The sequence below is a fragment of the Carcharodon carcharias genome, chromosome 15 (assembly GCF_017639515.1).
Source record: "Carcharodon carcharias isolate sCarCar2 chromosome 15, sCarCar2.pri, whole genome shotgun sequence".
Lineage (NCBI taxonomy): Eukaryota > Metazoa > Chordata > Chondrichthyes > Lamniformes > Lamnidae > Carcharodon > Carcharodon carcharias.
In genome coordinates this window covers 117,540,306-117,557,273 of record NC_054481.1, presented here as the reverse complement: position 1 = coordinate 117,557,273, position 16,968 = coordinate 117,540,306, and the positions used below count along the sequence as shown (strand labels likewise).

The window sequence follows — 16,968 nt, the reverse complement described above, 5'->3', positions numbered from 1 at the left end:
TATCTCCTTTGTGCAAAAGGAAATTGGGGCTGTTAATATTTTTCTTTAAAATGAGCTGACGGTGATCTGGACTTACAACTGGACGACCCAGATTAAATCTGAGGACAGAATTTCTCAGCTATGTGGAGGCAGGTTCTAGTATGTGTGTGTGGGTTGGAAAGTCCTGGAAAATGACTTGGGGTTAGGAGCCCGACGTAATACCACCTGCTTCCGGTTTTCCTCGGGGCAGGCAAACAGCGGGTAGCCGCTTGAACCAATTAAGAAGCTGAGTAAGGCCCCTTCCCCCATGCCCACTCAACAGAGAAAGGAGGCAGTCTCCTGGCAGGAGACTGGGAGGGCCAGCGCTTCATTCTACTATTTAAACATCCTCCCAACCCCAGGCAGCTGACATAAAAATGGCCACAGGTTATCCTGTGGAGGGTGTCCCCTCCATGAGGACGGCCTGGCTGCTGTGACCATTTTTAATTTTGCAAGATTTTATAAACACTGAGAGGGTGCCTCAATCTCTCTCCCTTTGCTGCAATCACAGACTGGACCTCCTTCAGTGTTGCAGGGCCTCCTCTTGGCCCTCCAACATCCAGAACCTCATCCCTCCCCTTGCCGCCGCCCTTAATCGAACAGCAAGCTGCCTTCTGGCCATTAATTGGCCTTTCAATCAAAACTCAAAGCGTGTGTCACGCCACTGCAATGCAGTGTCATAACCCGGAAGTTATCCCGACTTGGCTCCTGACCATAGAACAGAAATTCATGCCGTGAGTCTCAAGTTTTATTAACACGAAAGACGAGAAGAAAATTCACAAGGTGGAATAAAGGATGGGAATTGTTTTTAATTTTGAGAACAGATATATATATTGTTGTCGTAATCTTTTGAGGGTTAAAAATTGAATGATTTTGCTTTGTGCCCTCTCCATAGTTTCTATGCATACAAAAGTTACGAAGGTTCAGTGGCACCAAACGTAGCTCTGACACCACTGCCCCAGCAGCGGAATGGACGACAGTCACCGTCAGCCACCGCAGTCACACAGAACATCGCGGCTCCAAGCGAAGCTAACAGACCTCGGAAAAGGAGGGCAACGGCAGAATCACAGCTAGAACAGGAAACAGCTGCTCAGCTTGCTGCCGTGTTTCCTTCGGAAGACAAAGATTCAGATGCTGAAGTAGAGGTTGAGAGCAGAGAAGGATGTAAGTTCAATACGCACAGATATCTTAAATTCAACCCTCACACCCCACATCATCCCTATTGAAAAGGCAGAAGAATGGCCTGCTTCCAGACCATTAAAACAGCGCTTGAGTCATATGTATGCTAAGGTGATTGGTTTACATTCCTTACTTCCAGTCTGTGCCTCTCCAGGTATGCTCTTTTGGGTAATTACATAGGACAGAAACAGGCCATTCAGCCCAATCAGCCCGTGCTGGTGTTAATGCTTCACTCGAACCTCCTCACATCTTTTATCATCTAAATCTGCCATCATAATCATCTATTCTTTTCTCCCACAAATGCTTGTTTAGCTTCCCCTTAAATTCACCTATATTAATCGCTTCAACCCCTCCCTGTAGTAGTGAGTTCTGCTCTTCAGTTAAAGAATTTCTTCAGAATTCCCTGTTGGATTTCTTGGTGACCATCCTAAATTGATGGCCTCTGGTTACACTCTTCCCCAAAAGAGGAGACATTCTCTCTGTATCCACTTTATCAAAATCTTTCATAATTTCAAAAAACCTCTATTAGATCACCCCTCAACATTTTTCCAAGGAAAAAAGAGACCCAGACTGTCAATCCTTTCCTGATATGTAAACCCATGCATCTTTGTAAATCTTCTCTGCACCCCTTCCAGTGCCTCTGTGTCCTTTTTTATACTATGGTGACCAGAACTGCAGGCAGTACTCTTAAGTGTGATTTAACCAATGTTCAATACAGGTTTAGCATAACTTCCCTACTTTTCAATCCTGTCCCTGCAGAAATAAGGTCTAGTGCTTGGTTTGCTTTTTTTATGATCTTGCTAACATGTGGCACAATTTTAGCGATTGGCCAGACCCCTTTTTTCCTCTACCCAACCTGGACTTGAGTCTTCCAAGTAATGCGACTTTGCTATGCTTCCTACCAAAATGTATGATCTCACATTTATCTGTGTTGAATTTCATTAGTCAATTATTTGTCCATTCTGCAAGCTTATTAATAACCCCGGTAATTTGTTGCAGTCCTCAGTATTAACTATACCCCCCAAATTGGTGTCATCACAAATTTAGAAAATGTGCTTTTGATTTCAAGGTCCAAAATGGAACAACATGTAGAAACAAAAGTATTGGAGGTTACATCATGGGATAATAATGTATAACTGAAATTGCTCTCTCTGCTAGTTTAGCACAGTGGAAATTCATTTATGGCAAGCAATTAATTTCCTGTTTAAAATAGCAGGGAGAAATTCCAGATGAGTATCCCACAGTTTAACTTCAGAGTCAAGGCTTCTCCGATCAAAGAAGAATTAAGTTATACCACTTGAGAATGTCATCCAACAGCCAATGTGGAAGTGATTCCTCCCCACCCCCCCAATCCAGATCTTACCTGCCAGATTTTTGCTGTGTTATCCAGTCTCAACTGAAGCAGCAGCACCTAGGTAGGCATCAGTCACATTGGACCAAGGAGAGGAAAATCAGCCAGAGTTCTCACGTGAGATAGCCGTCCACCGACTCGTGTCAGAAAGTGTGTATGCACGGACATTGTATGAAGGCAGGTTTGGCCTTCATCGAGACCTCCCCTAATTGTTGAGACTGCCACACAACAAATGATCACATGATCAAGGTACCAGCAAATGATTAGCACCCACTGAACTGTATCCTAGAATAAACCGGTAGTTTCAGGAGTACAGGAGAGAAGTAAAGTTAATTGCTTGACAAAAGGGACCTGTGAGGAGAGGGTAAGACTGGAGAGCAATTTAAAGTTTTTTCTTGCATCTGGTGTGACTGCACAGGAAAATTCTAAAGAGCTCGCATCAGCAAGTAAGCTTTCTATTTACAAGTACATATTTTAATGCAAATGTATTTTCCCTCCTACAGTCACTTCATCGTTGTCTTCACTTTCTTCTCCCTCCTTCACTTCATCTGGCTCATCAGCAAAAGACCTGAGCTCACCCGGAGTGCAAGTTGCATCTAATGGTGTATTCGAGACTCCAGGCCACACAGATACACACAACAGTGGATTAGAAGTGGAGCTAGAACACTTGAGGCAGGCCTTGGACAATGGAATTGACACCAAGGAAGCCAAGGAGAAATTCTTACATGAAATCATTAAGATGCGAGTAAAGCAAGAGGAAAAACTGAATGCCGCTTTGCAAGCCAAGCGCAGCCTACAGCAGGTAAGAGAAGGAGCTGCTTTATATGATATCTGGAATTTAGAATAAGTACAAACAAATGGCAAAGATGGAGAACCTACATTAACTGTCCTCAGACAGATTAAGTGCATTGTGCTTGTGCAGTATTGATTATAGTTGCAAATTTCATGTGTTAGTGCTCCTGACCTTCAATTTATGGAAGTTCCAGATTTACAACCATTATAATTTTTTGATCATCATAATCAGCAAAGACTGCATTCCCATGAACAAGTAACAAGCCAACATTTATTACCTGAACTCGCACATAAAAGAATTCCTGTTTGGCTGAAATATTAAAGGGCAGCAAGAGCCTACGGAACATAACCTCAGCATCTGTGATATTAATTAATTAACCTACTATGTCCTCACCACAAATACATAATTTCGCTACATACAAACTAGCATCAGGCAAGCTTTTTCTTTACTTATCCACTAATCCAGTCCGGTCTCCTGCACCCATCTGTATAGTTGTAATATTAGTCAAATGGAGTGTGGGAAAGTATAGTCAGTATGATGGTACAACACCTGAAGCACCAGTCTGGTTCAGAATGCAGTATTTGTACAATTGAGCAGGCAGTTAGGCATGCTTTAAAATAGTCTCGTACACAATATTTATATTGCAGATTGTTACTATTGCCTTGGGGTCTCACTTATATTGGAGGAGAATTCCTGCAATAGCTCAAGGAACAAAAAATATAATTTCACATAATTAATTGCAATTTTGTTTGGGCTGACTCACCTTCCCTGATGGCTGCTGAGGTAGCTAGAAGCCATCAGACAAAAAGCCACTACGTTGGCTTGTACTCGTGCAGAGTGAACTGCTCGTTCCAGCTACAGTCAAGAAAAGTAACTGTCCGCAACTTCACTGATGTTTATCTTACTGTTAATGTCTGCACTGCCCCCAGAGGTACCTACAACATCCACTGATTGATGTGTTCAGTGTAGCGCACAGTACTTTATATTGGCATGCTTACTTATTGGAAATCCCGTGCTGTATAATATCAGGCACTTGTTTTGGCCAGTCCATCCCGTTCTTGAGTCTACAGTGTCTTGTACGGGAAGTGATATTATCAGAAAGAAAGGATTTCCTCTGGCTCCTGGCTGAGGGGATGAAAAGAGTGTTGCTTTCGGGAAGTGCTGTCTTTATTGTCTCATTTCTTACAGCTAAGAAACAAAAAGGGTTGTTTCCTTTGTACCGGCTTCATCCATTGATGGACAACAATCTGATGATCGAAATGATGACATCTACATGCATGAGATGCAACCACACAATGACCACTGTAATTACAAATAGAAGAAACTCCATTAATTTAATTCAGTCTTGGGCACTTTTCTATCGACAACAGTTACATGACATAGTCTAATGTGAAGGTAACAAGCTCCCAATAGCACCCAGGAACTAAGTTTGTGTGGGTTTTGAGAACACAATTTAACAGGTTGGGAAACTAGTGCCTACCTATTTTGGTCCTCCAGTGAAGAACAAACAACACACAGAGCAGGATAAAACAAGAGTTGTATTTGGAATTTTCAGGTATCCACTTAAGAGCTGCTTGGAGCCTCGTCATCAATGTTAGCTGGCAACAACAGTTACAGTATAATGATTCTAGACTGCAGACTCTTGAAATAAATAATTAGTCATCTGAAACATGACATAAGTGATCCACATGGGAAGAAAGGGCCTTTGTGTTGGTATTCACATTGTTTTAACATAAGAACCTAACTTTGGCTAATTAATATGTGGAGATCCTCCATCCTTTGGAAAGTGAATTTCCTACATGAACACTAATTTGTAAGAAATAAAAACAGAAAATAAAAGGTCACAGACCTTGAGACGTTAACTCTGTTTTTCTCTCCACAGAAGCTGCCTGAACTGCTGAGCGTTTCCAATATTTTCTGTTTTTATTCCAGATTTCCGGCATCTGCAGTATTTTGCTTGTGTACTAATTTGTAAGGTTAGCTTTTCAGTGCGACGCAATTTACTTTCCCATTTAACTGAATTCTGTACAATTCTTTGTTTTGTAGGAACTTGAATTTCTCCGTGTTGCCAAGAAAGAGAAACTACGTGAAGCCACGGAGGCCAAACGTAACTTAAGGAAAGAGATAGAGCGTCTTCGAGCGGAGAATGAGAAGAAAATGAAGGAGGCGAATGAGTCGCGGATAAGGCTAAAACGAGAACTAGAACAAGCAAAACAAATCCGGGTCTGTGACAAAGGCTGTGAGGCTGGGCGACTGAGAATCAAATATTCAGCGCAGGTAATTATGGTAGAGTAATCAAGATTGGTATTATTTTTAAACACGAATACACGCTAACACTTTATGTTTTGTTTTATTTGTGACCGTGCTTTAGATTGCAAAAGCAATGCTTGAATGTTCTATTACATTTTGGCTGACAAACTAAAAGTTACGAGAACAGGAAAACCACTGTCTCGATACTTCTGAGGAACCCTGATAAGGTCAGCTAAGATCTGTTGAGCACAGGGTATTCTGATTGAGAACTTGAGAATCTACCTTGTTGATTCTGAGCTTGGTTTCCTTCTCTTGACTGGATGGAGGAATTCAGCATCATTGTTCTTGCTTTTGGGTGCAATATCAGTATTAGCTGGGGGGGGGGGGCTAATTTTCTCCTCCTTCCCCACTTCTGACCTACCACACCCTCCCCTCAATTTCTAATGCTACTGGCACATTTTAACTGGCATCTTCCAGAACTTTTTCCAAATAGCGTTCTTCAAATCAGAGTTAGACCGTACGCTGGAGAACTTCAACCTGTATCTGTGTCCAGTGTGAAGTGGACAGCGCAATGCGAATACGCACCCAAAAATAATGCTGACACGCTCAAACCTTGGCTTTGGAACCCTTGTGAACATAGCTGACAAGTTAGGGGCACCAATTGCCTTTCCCAGTGCAGGGCCTTAGGAATCCTGGCTATCTTCGACACCAAGCTGGCACAACGCAGGTAGAGGTGGGTGTTGAGGGTGGGGTGAGGGGAGAGGAGGTAGGGGTCTTCACATCTTAGTTGCGTTTTCACTTTACCAACCAAGCAATGCAGGAAGCCTCATTATCCAGTTAAAAAAGAATCCCTCTCCCTGCCTTCTCAGTGAGGAAGACACTTGTCCTACCTTGATGCATCCTCTGTTGGCTTGCAACAGATACTGGATGTAAAGCTGGGCTCAGTTATACCGTTGGGTGCAGGGCATTGATGCAACATGTTGCATCACCAGGTTAAAAAATCTATTTTGTGGAAGTACGCTTCACTGCCCAATTTCACAATTCCCACGGAGAAGCAAAAATGTCCTGTAATACAAATATGGATAAAATAGTACATATAGCTATAAAATGAGGTGTGAAGGGGTTAAAATTGCAAAACTATTCAACATTCCTCTGCCAACTCACTGCCAAAAATGAACAAAAATATTGGGAATGGGGAAAGTAGTGCAGATTCAAGACATTAACAATCAAATGAGGAAAGAGGAAATGATGCAGATTTCCATTTCAACATCATGGGAAGTTGCAGAGGGTGAGTGTGCCAGACTAAACAAGATTGAGTAGGAACTGCAACATGGGTGTCACCCACAGTACATTTCTGGTTGAGGGAAATGGATGACATTCTGTGCAGTCCAGCTGTGTTTTATACTGCAGTGTTTACAGTGTCTTTCTCACACAACACCCAAAGAAAAGCATATGGAAAGGATTAGGTAAAGAAACATGAGCAAAATAAATACTATCAGTGAGTGAAAATTTTCTTTCTTTAATCACATTATCACAGAGCTTCAGCTTGTGAAACACTGTGCTTTGAAACTGAATAACCTGGTGTACATCTAAGTGTATATTGCTTGTACAGAAACCACATCAAAGGCATATGTAACTAATTAGAATAGAATCACTAGGCCACCCTTTTCTCAGTGGAGCTATCTCGTTACATTTTGCTTGCCTAAGATAATTTTCAGGGTGGTTACTGTGCTACGATGGAACTTTCAGCATTCTCCAATAAAGAGCACTCTTCCAGTGGATAGTGGAAATTGGGGGCCAAGATTATGTGCTCTAGTTCTGGAGCCAGATTTAAACCTTTCTGAATCTGGTTTGAAACTTTTACAGGGATTTAGATATGTACAACAAATGTCGAGATTGTATGCTGCAAAAATGCTATTAGATAATTGGGAATGTGGATAATAACTGTGTATAATGTAGTAGCTACATGTATTACAAAAATATATCTACCCACAGTTATATGCATTACATACAGGCATTGATACAATAGTCATAGAGAATCTAGAGCAGAATTAGTTAAGAATCAATATGTTACTGCTCTGTTGTTAGTTTGGCTTTTTAAGATGCAGAAACTGGACCACACAAACCAGGAAGGCCCCAGGTTAGATCCTGATCTGTGCTGATTTAGCTGATCTCATCTACATTAGTGGCTGGCCGATGGTGGTTGGCCTCAGTACAGTACCCCTGAGTTCCCGCCCTGATTGCTGTCCACTGGCCCCTGCTGAAAGTACATGTCACTCTGGAGGTGTGGTGAGAAAAAGATCAGGCTCAGCTGTGATACCCTCCTTCATTCAGTTTCATGGCCTGTAGTTTCACAAGCTGAGTTAATGTCATGTTGAAAGGAAAATGTTCATCTATTGCAAGTATTTATCTTGTTTTAGTTTATTTATGGTTCACAGATGTTATTTCTTTGTTGGATTGAAAGATGCTGCAAAGTGAATTTTCAGTCATGGTCAGGAGTTGCTGTTGCTCCCACAGGGAGAGGAGGAGGATGGGTTGGCTACTCACTTTGGCATGCTTCCTAACAGCTGGTCATTGAGCAGTGGCAGCCTGCTGTTCTCCCTTTTGGATGGGTAATGGTTTGTGCTCTAAAAAGAATGGCAAAATAATAATAAAGCAAGATTAGAAGGGAGGTACGATAATGAAATACTCCCATGACGACATCTCTGACATTAACTACACCTGCCAGCAACACTTAAGCTTTTCTGCCATCTATTCACATTACCATTTTCACCTATTTCTTCTATGTGTTGTATTGGCTGCCGTCTCTTCTAATTAAGATTTAATTGTCAAGCTAGCAGCACTGAAGTATTAAGGCACAGACCTGATCTAGAGTTACAGCTGAGCCGAGGATTGTTTGTAATATTGTACTAGTATCCTCGGTTGCAAGCCAATTATACCCTCACAGACACATCAATTATCTTGTGCGGAAAAGACCATGCTAAACATAGCAGGTGGGGAGGGGGGAAACAGCTAATAAGAGTCCAAAGGCTCTTAAGATCTGCAGTAGCTGTTGTAGATAACCAAGATGTAACCAACTAGTCTGTCATAATGACTTGCGGTACAGCATATTTCTCAATTAGAGAATGTTGCTGGCCCTGTTATTGCATTTCATGTTCTTTATGGGAACAGTTTAGTTTTTTTGTAACAGGAAAGTAGCTCCCAAAGTTGGTTAATCTTTTGAAAGCTAAGGAAAGCAAATTCTGTAGTAGAAGATATGACAGTCTCTGGAGTGAAAATGCTTTCCTATTCAATAATATGGCCACAAAATTATTACCAGTTTTGAAAATTATATTGAGAATTAATTTTTAAAAAATAAGAATGGAATGTATGTGTAAACCTGGTTAATGTGTCTAGATGCAGAAGCGTGAAACAGCTGTCAGGTGATTTACCATTAATAAGGTGACATCTTGAACTCTTGTATTCATGTTCTGTTCCTTACCATAACTTGGAGTACATATCTACATTGGATTTCAGCACTGTGATAATGTGACTGTTCATCAAATTACAATGAAGTTCATTCCCTGTTCTAAATACAGGGAAGCCTTACTTTTCACAAGCGCCCTTCTCTTACGAACACTGAGAGTTCTAGGAGCAGAACGAAACAAAACAGCGCCATGTTTTCACAGCTGTTCCCCAAAGTGCCACATAGGTGATTTTCCCCAATGGGTGAACAGTCACTTAATAGGAATGTTAGGAAGAGGAGTAGGCCATTCTACTCCTCGAGCCACCAGGCATCAACATGTACACCAGGCATGATATCCTTCCTTAATTATCCTAAGTTATCACCAGTGCGCATTGCTATCACCAAAGGAATATTCCTTGGCTCAAGTGAAAGTCACCTATGTAATTAACTATTAGTTTGATAATACTGTAAGATGAAATGAACAAATTAGAACAAGTGATAGATTTGTGTACTATACCATGTTCATTATAAACATGCATTCTTCTTGATATTTTACTGATAATTATCACTTAAGGTGTGGTCCATTTCCTAAAGTCAATCCCATAAAATAAGTAGCAATATTGTGCCTCAGTGTTCCTCCACTCATACAGTGGACCTTCCCCCACGCCTTTTGCTGATAAAATAGCCTTTTGTCATTGGATAGAATGCATATAATTTATACAGAATCAGCAGGTTTGTTTTATTCAATTGTACTTGTATTTTTCAGATTGAAGAGTTGCAGGTCAAGTTACAGCATGCTGAGGCGGATCGGGAACAGCTGCGCGCAGACCTCCTTCGGGAGCGAGAGGCACGGGAACACTTGGAAAAAATGGTGAAAGAGCTTCAGGAACAACTCTGGCTGAAACCATGCAACTCCACTACCAGCAAAGTGGTTTCAAAAGACAGTGAAATTTAAAAGAAAATACATAAAACTGTGTGTTTGTGTGTGAATGTATGTGTACATATTCATACATACACACGGAGGATACAAGAGTTGACTGTTTTCGGAGAAAGAATGTTACTTCAGATATGCACTGAAACTACCCTCCCCTAAGTGACACAACACAGCACAGCACAGAAAATATGTGCCTGCCAACCTGCCAGACTTCAAATACTAAGCCGTTCTTGAGATACTTTACTGCGGTTAGTGACAGCACCAAGGAATTTTTTTCTAAAATTTATTTTTTTCTCTACAACGCATCATACGGTGTACAGGATTCCTGGACAACTGTCAATTGTAGTACCAAATAAACTAAAAGGGAGGAGGAACAAAAAAGGGTTGGGGAGGGGCAACAGTACTTTCTCTGGTTAATTTACAGAACTCTTCAAATTCTACTCTACTTTTGTAATAAGCTATTGAAGTATAGAAACAAAAAAAACTGTTTTGAAAACAGAAGACTTGATTTTAAACCAAGTTTGAATTATGTGCAGTTGTTATGAAAATTTTACTTCTCCCTTGATATTTCTTGTGCGGTTTCCCCAGGATTGTCTGTTGTGTAGGCTGCTGATGCTCCCAATACTTTCCATTTTTTTCTTGATTTCGAGAACTTCACCATGAGTCAAATGAGAAGCCATGAAACAACGTTACTACAAACCCCTTCCTTTAAACAAAAGGAAAATGGCTCGTGGAGACTTTCAAAGACATTTTCATCCCCCCACCCGACCCTCATCTTTAGTTGGATTATTTTCAGCTGGTGGGGGATGTGAAAACTTGCTTGGCCTTAACAGTGACAGAGCATTCTACAGAAAGACTTGAAGTTTTTTGTTTTTGTTTGTGTTTTTGTTTGAGAGTAGTGATAAATGGATGTGTTCAGAATGCAATTCTAGTTCCAGTGCACTTCAGTTAATAGAAGAAAATGGATGGAGGAAGAGAGAAATATCACAAAAAAAAACTGGGACAATTGTTAAGAGATTACATGCAACAGCAAAATAAGTCATTATGATTGGGACACCATTCCAAAATACATGCTTTTGCAACCAATAAATTTAATAAAAGCAGCTTTTTGTAATGGCTGCTTTACTCTGTTCACAGTATTTACAGTGCTCATTTGTTCACTGGTATTATTGTATTTTTTTCAGTTCTGTTGTTTTTGATTGTTATTTTGTTTTTTTTTGCTTTGTAATGTTCAGTAATTCATTCTGTTCGCTGAACTAACATTTGCAGAGTACAGGATCAATTGGGTACCTTGCTAGTATGAGATACATGGTGCTCCCTTAAAGTTCAGTGATAGGACTACTTGCTTTATTATATGAGCAGACATCTCTTTTGTTAAACAAGCTGCAGTAAGGCTAAACTCACATAGACACAACTTCTGCACAGAACAAATTTGAATTCATTAGTTAATTTCTTACGGCTAGGAATTTGTTGTGTTTTAATTCACTTCGTGAGGGGTGAAAGGTGCAAGGGGAAACTGTTCTGTATTTTTTTTTATCCTTTGCTGTTCCTTGCTTCAGTTGTTTGAACTGTTGCAGTCCTACATTTAGGCACTCAGCTTGATTACCAAACAGATATAAGGTATTCCATCTTAGAGGAGTCAAGAACTATGATTTTTTTTTTGTTTGCTGCACTTTTTTTTTGTCTTCCCCCCCCACCCCACTCCCTGTTCACAACATCTGATAGTTTTTCCTCCACTGTAACCATTCTCCCCCACTAAGAACTGTGCTCCATTATCTAAGCCACAAAACAGGAATGTGATGCACACAGCCGTGAGTCACTGTCGCCGAGGCGCGCAGCACTGACACGTGGTCTGACTTTTGTGGACCACCGTCCCCGCCCTAGGTAACCCAACCAAAATGGGGAACCACAGCATGAAGCTAGACCTCCTGCTTAAAATTCTGTGGCACTGAACTATCCCACCTTGGCTTGTTCTGCTGAGAATTTGTATGGCAACCAAAACAGTTTTGAACTGTGCAGGGGGTACGTGGGAGTGGTGGGAATGATGGTGACAAAAATATCGCAAATATATGTTCTGTATCCTCTGCATTTTCTCCAAAGCCCTAGTGTAGGACCCAATAAGATCTAGTAATCTGATGTTAGTGTAATTCTCTGATGATATAAACTACATTCATATGTTTTTCTCTCTTAATATTTAAAAGACACCCGCTACTGTGTTTCATTAATAAGGCTAAAAAAAAAATATTTATCACATGGAATGAATAAAAGAATTTAAAAACGTTTTAAGATATTCTGCATGAATCCAGTATAATAACCATTGTTACTGTGAGATTTAAGAGGTGGATCTTTAGAATTTAGGTACAAAATGAAAGCTAAGATTCAGAGTTGTCAGGGCCGCTCAAGAGTTGTGGGTTGTGTATGATGTAAAACGAAAATCTGGAGGAAATGGGATGAACATCGTAAACTTTTGTAAGGGTGTAACCCTGGATTGTGACAATCCCAGTACTTCATGGGAACCAGCTTCACTTGTGTGAATACAAAATTTTGATACAAAAAAACACAATTCCCCCATAATGAGTGCAATGCAAAAGGAGCATAATCATATTTATGCAATTATGTGGAATATTTCTGCTTTATCTGTTTTTTTTTTCCGAATGAGAAAACTCAATATCTTTCATATGCATGGAGTTCAATATTTCTACCATACAGTACTCTTTAACGGGCATTAAAACTTGTATATTTAAGGGGTTTTATGTTTATATAATATGCAACAAAAAAAATCAGCCTTATATGTCATTATCTCTCCTTTCCTGGTGTCTCACGCAGTCTGTTTTATTGACTTTTTCTTGTTTGATACGGTAATGCAAAAAAAGGAGAGGTGGTACATTAGTAGTTACTGACTCTCCTGGCAGAAGAAATGTCTTTTTGTTCTGTGTTCTTTTGTAAGCCGCTTATTGTTCAGTCAGTCGTGACGATTCACGTTACTTCAGAGTTTCAAATAAATTGTGGAAAAAAAAAGCAAAAAAAAAGTCAGGAAAAAAAGTTTTTTTAAATGAAAACATTCTTCAGCAATAATGCTTTATACCTGAGGGGCAGCTAACTACAGCTGGGTTTTTACACCAATCATGTCCAGAGTTACTTGATGGAAAAATTTTTTTTTTGTTCAAATAGTTATTAGTTGAATCATGTAGAGTTTTGCATGCAAAGGAGAGAAAAGTGCAGAAAAGGGTTTGATTACAACAATAATAACAGCAAAATATAGTGTTTTTCATATTTTTATGTTAATGTAGTTTTTTTTATTATTTTTTTTATACCGGTTAGTTCTTTGTGTGTGGCGTGCATGGGTTGTCTTGTTTTTTAAGTAATGTATACATAACACATAAAGCAGTATTTTAATCCTTACAGCACAGTAATGCAATAATCTATTATTATATGGCACAGTCTCCATTTTGATTCTACGATTCCCATTGGCTATTGTTTGGTCAACTGATGCCAGTTATTTCCATATGGTAACAAGGGATTTTTTTTTAAAAATGGAAATCAAATATAAACTCAACGCTTTGAATAAAAGCCATGAGCCTTCTATTCAAGGGGACCTATTGGCATAAAAACCCAGTAATCATTTTAAACTGCTTCACTACAAGCTAGCCAATGTACAAAAAAAAACTTGTAAATACTTGTTTTCATTTTATGCTGTGTATTATAAGTGTATATTGTGCTCACCTACATTTTTCTCTCTCTTTAATACGTCATAGTTGTCCTGTTAATTGATTGTGTTATTGCCTGAATTACTGCAGTCAGTAATTGCTTATTAGGGAACCCTTTGAAATGGGTTCCACCTCTCCCCCGCCCCTACCACACACATCCCCAACCACCCTCAACCCTTGTCTTTTTATTGGTGTTTGAGAAATCTCACTTTAATAATTTTCCCCCATCCTAAAAGGCTGTTTTTTTTTTTAAAAAAAGACATCAGATTTTTACTCTCCTTGAAATAATTTTTTAAAAACCATGAATAATTGTTATTTGATCTTGAATGACACTATATTTGGGACTTTTTACTGCTTTCTTCTTTCACATCAGCCAGCAGGACTCACAGTCATGTTACCTATGCATTTCAGCATATTTATATTTGATTTTTCGTACATAAGCTGCTGCTAAAATAAGCAACTTAATTTCCATTCTTTAGAATATTTTTATGTAATAATAAATGTATGCTTTCTTGTTTATAAATGCCTAAACAAAGAACTTGCTCAGCTTATTTATCCACTGCGCTGTGTACCTGTCTGTCTTTTTCCCCATGCCCCTTATCACTGTTCCACTCCCTGCCCTTTCCACCAGTAATATTGTAAAATAAAGGACTTGATGAGATATGTATGAAATAGCAATGCAAAACCACAGTTTGCAATGGACACAGTGACTGAATGTACAGTGTATAGATGGCATTACCATAAATAAAAAAAATGTTTGCCCAGAATATGGTTTTTCATCTTTCTGACGAGGCCCATGTGCTACAGTGATCATCTTCCCCAAACTGTGTTTGTGATTAGGTCCGTAACTGTCAGCAGTGACAACTATGATGTCTCACCTCCATGAATGAACCTTTCGTTCCTGTTGTATTGTGGCTATCTGGGTGTACTTGAGATCAGATCACCTGCATTTGACCTTTGATGTACAGATGACAAACTGAACTTGAGAAACAAATGTAAAGTGTAAAGAGAGAAGGCACTGAGAGCAAAGCAAACAGCACCTGACTTCCAGTTCCTTCGCCCCCACCCACCCACCCCCACCCCCGTTGCTGGTTCTTGCAGACGTACAGTTCTATGGGTACCAGAAGCTCTCTAATGCTTTGGGCGGGTTGACTTTCTTAATGGGTAGAATTTTCGGCCTGGGAATGGGCATAATGTGTGTTTGAAAGGCTCGGCGCTGCTGGGGTGGGGGGAAGAGGGGGGCAAGCGCTGAAGTCTGTGCGGGCGGGGGGTGGTGGGGGGGTGTGGGGGGGTGGGGTGGGGGGATGGTGTGGGTGGTGGGGGCTGAAGAATTTAGAACCGATCGATAAAGATTTGAAACTGCAGGAAAGAAAAATGTCCACACGTCAGATTCACTCCACGTGAAAACATAGATGACGAAAATTATGCCCAAACATTTTTAATTAATAGCGGAAACCCCATCCCACCCTTGGATGAGGTTTCATCAAAAAGGCAAAGTCCGCCTGGCAGATTCACCCGCTCGCCAACGGCAGCGAAAAATCACCCTCCATTGCTACTTTATGGCCTTAATAGGCCTCCTAATTGTTGGCAGGAGCATGGCCAACCCTTGCACACACGACCGAAATATTGTGCAGGTGCGCGATGACATCGGGACACTCACCCGATATCATCAGCCCTATTTCACGCTCGAGTGTGTCGGGCATGTGCCTGGAAACCAAGCGGAAAATTCAACCCAATGTGTTAGCAAGCTAAAACACAAACAAAAATACCTGGAAAAACTCAGCAGGTCTGGCAGCATCTGCGGAGAGGAACACAGTTAACGTTTCGAGTCCAAATGACTCTTCAACAGAACTAAGTAAAAATAGAAAAGAGGTGAAACATAAGTTGGTTTGGGGGAGGTGGGACAAGAAGAGCTGGATAGATGGCCAGTGATAGGTGGAGATAACCAAAAGGTGTCATAGACAGAAGGACAAAGAGGTGTTGCAGGTGGTGATATTATCTAAGGAATGTGATAATAAAGGGTAGAAAGCAGGACGAGCAAGGTACAGATAGCCCTTGTGGGGGTGGGGTGGGGTGAAGGAATCGAAATAGGCTAAAAGGTAGAGATAAAACAATGGATGGAAATACACTTAAAAATAATGGAAATAGGTGGGAAAAGAAAAATCTATATAAATTATTGGAAAAAACAAAAAGGAGGGGGAAAATCGGAAAGCGGAATTGCTACTTTAATGGCCTTAATAGGCCTCCTAACTGTTGGCAGGAATTGATGGCAGAACACCTTCGGTCTGTCCGCATTACCCAGACCTCCCTGTCGCTTGCCATTTCAACACTCCACCCTGCTCTCATGCCCACATGTCCGTCCTTGGCCTGCTGCATTGTTCCAGTGAAGCTCAACGCAAACTGGAGGAACAGCACCTCATCTTCCGAATAGGCACTTTACAGCCTTCCGGACTGAATATTGAGTTCAACAATTTTAGATCATGAACTCTCTCCTCCATCCCCACCCCCTTTCCGATTTTCCCCCTCTTTGTTTATTCCAATAATTAATATAGATTTTTCTTTTCCCACCTACTTCCATTATTTTTTAACTGTATTTCCATCCATTGTTTTATCTCTACCTTTTAGCCTTTTTCGATTCCTTCACTCCACCCCCACTCGGGCTATCTGTACCTTGCTCATCCTGCTTTCTACCCTTAATTCCTTTAGATAATATCACCACCTTCAACACCTCTTTGTCCTTCTGTCTATGACATCTTTTGGTTATCTCCACCTATCACTGGCCCTCTATCCAGCTCTTCTTGTCCCCCCCGCCCCACCCACCCCCTTAAACCAACTTATATTTCACCTCTTTTCTATTTTTACTTAGTTCTGTTGAAGAGTCATTCAGACTCGAAACGTTAACTGTGTTCCTCTCTGCAGATGCTGCCAGACCTGCTGAGTTTTTCCAGGTATTTTTGTTTTGGTTTTGGATTTCCAGCATCCGCAATTTTTTGCTTTTATCTTAGTGTTAGCAAGCTAGTTGATCAAGAGAGGCATCACAGGCCAGCATAATCTAATTCTCACCCAACCCCCACACACATCCTTTTTCCACCATAAACTCTAGATGGCTCTTGGCAGGAGGAATTCTGGCTGATTATCCTCTCCCTTGCCAAACAGTACTAAGGACTATCAGTATGGGCAACTACTGGCCTAGTTGAAATGAACTAACTTCGATTGAATTTTGGACCCTTTGTCAGTATAACCTTGTTACCTGCCCAATAAGCAACACCGTTACCAATTAGACTGTCGGGT

General features: G+C 40.6%; 1 protein-coding gene across 1 annotated transcript in view; it reads left to right on the top strand.

Annotated features, from left to right (window-relative positions):
* Window positions 1-14,444, top strand: part of skia (v-ski avian sarcoma viral oncogene homolog a) — a 187,624-nt gene extending 173,180 nt beyond the window's left edge. Inside the window, exons 4-7 of the mRNA XM_041206242.1 lie at window positions 914-1,182; window positions 3,052-3,350; window positions 5,388-5,618; window positions 9,803-14,444. Of these exons, the coding sequence (XP_041062176.1) occupies window positions 914-1,182; window positions 3,052-3,350; window positions 5,388-5,618; window positions 9,803-9,991 (988 nt within the window). The 3' untranslated portion in view covers window positions 9,992-14,444. The remainder of the gene's footprint in view (window positions 1-913; window positions 1,183-3,051; window positions 3,351-5,387; window positions 5,619-9,802) is intronic.
* The last annotated feature ends 2,524 nt before the right edge of the window (window positions 14,445-16,968 follow it).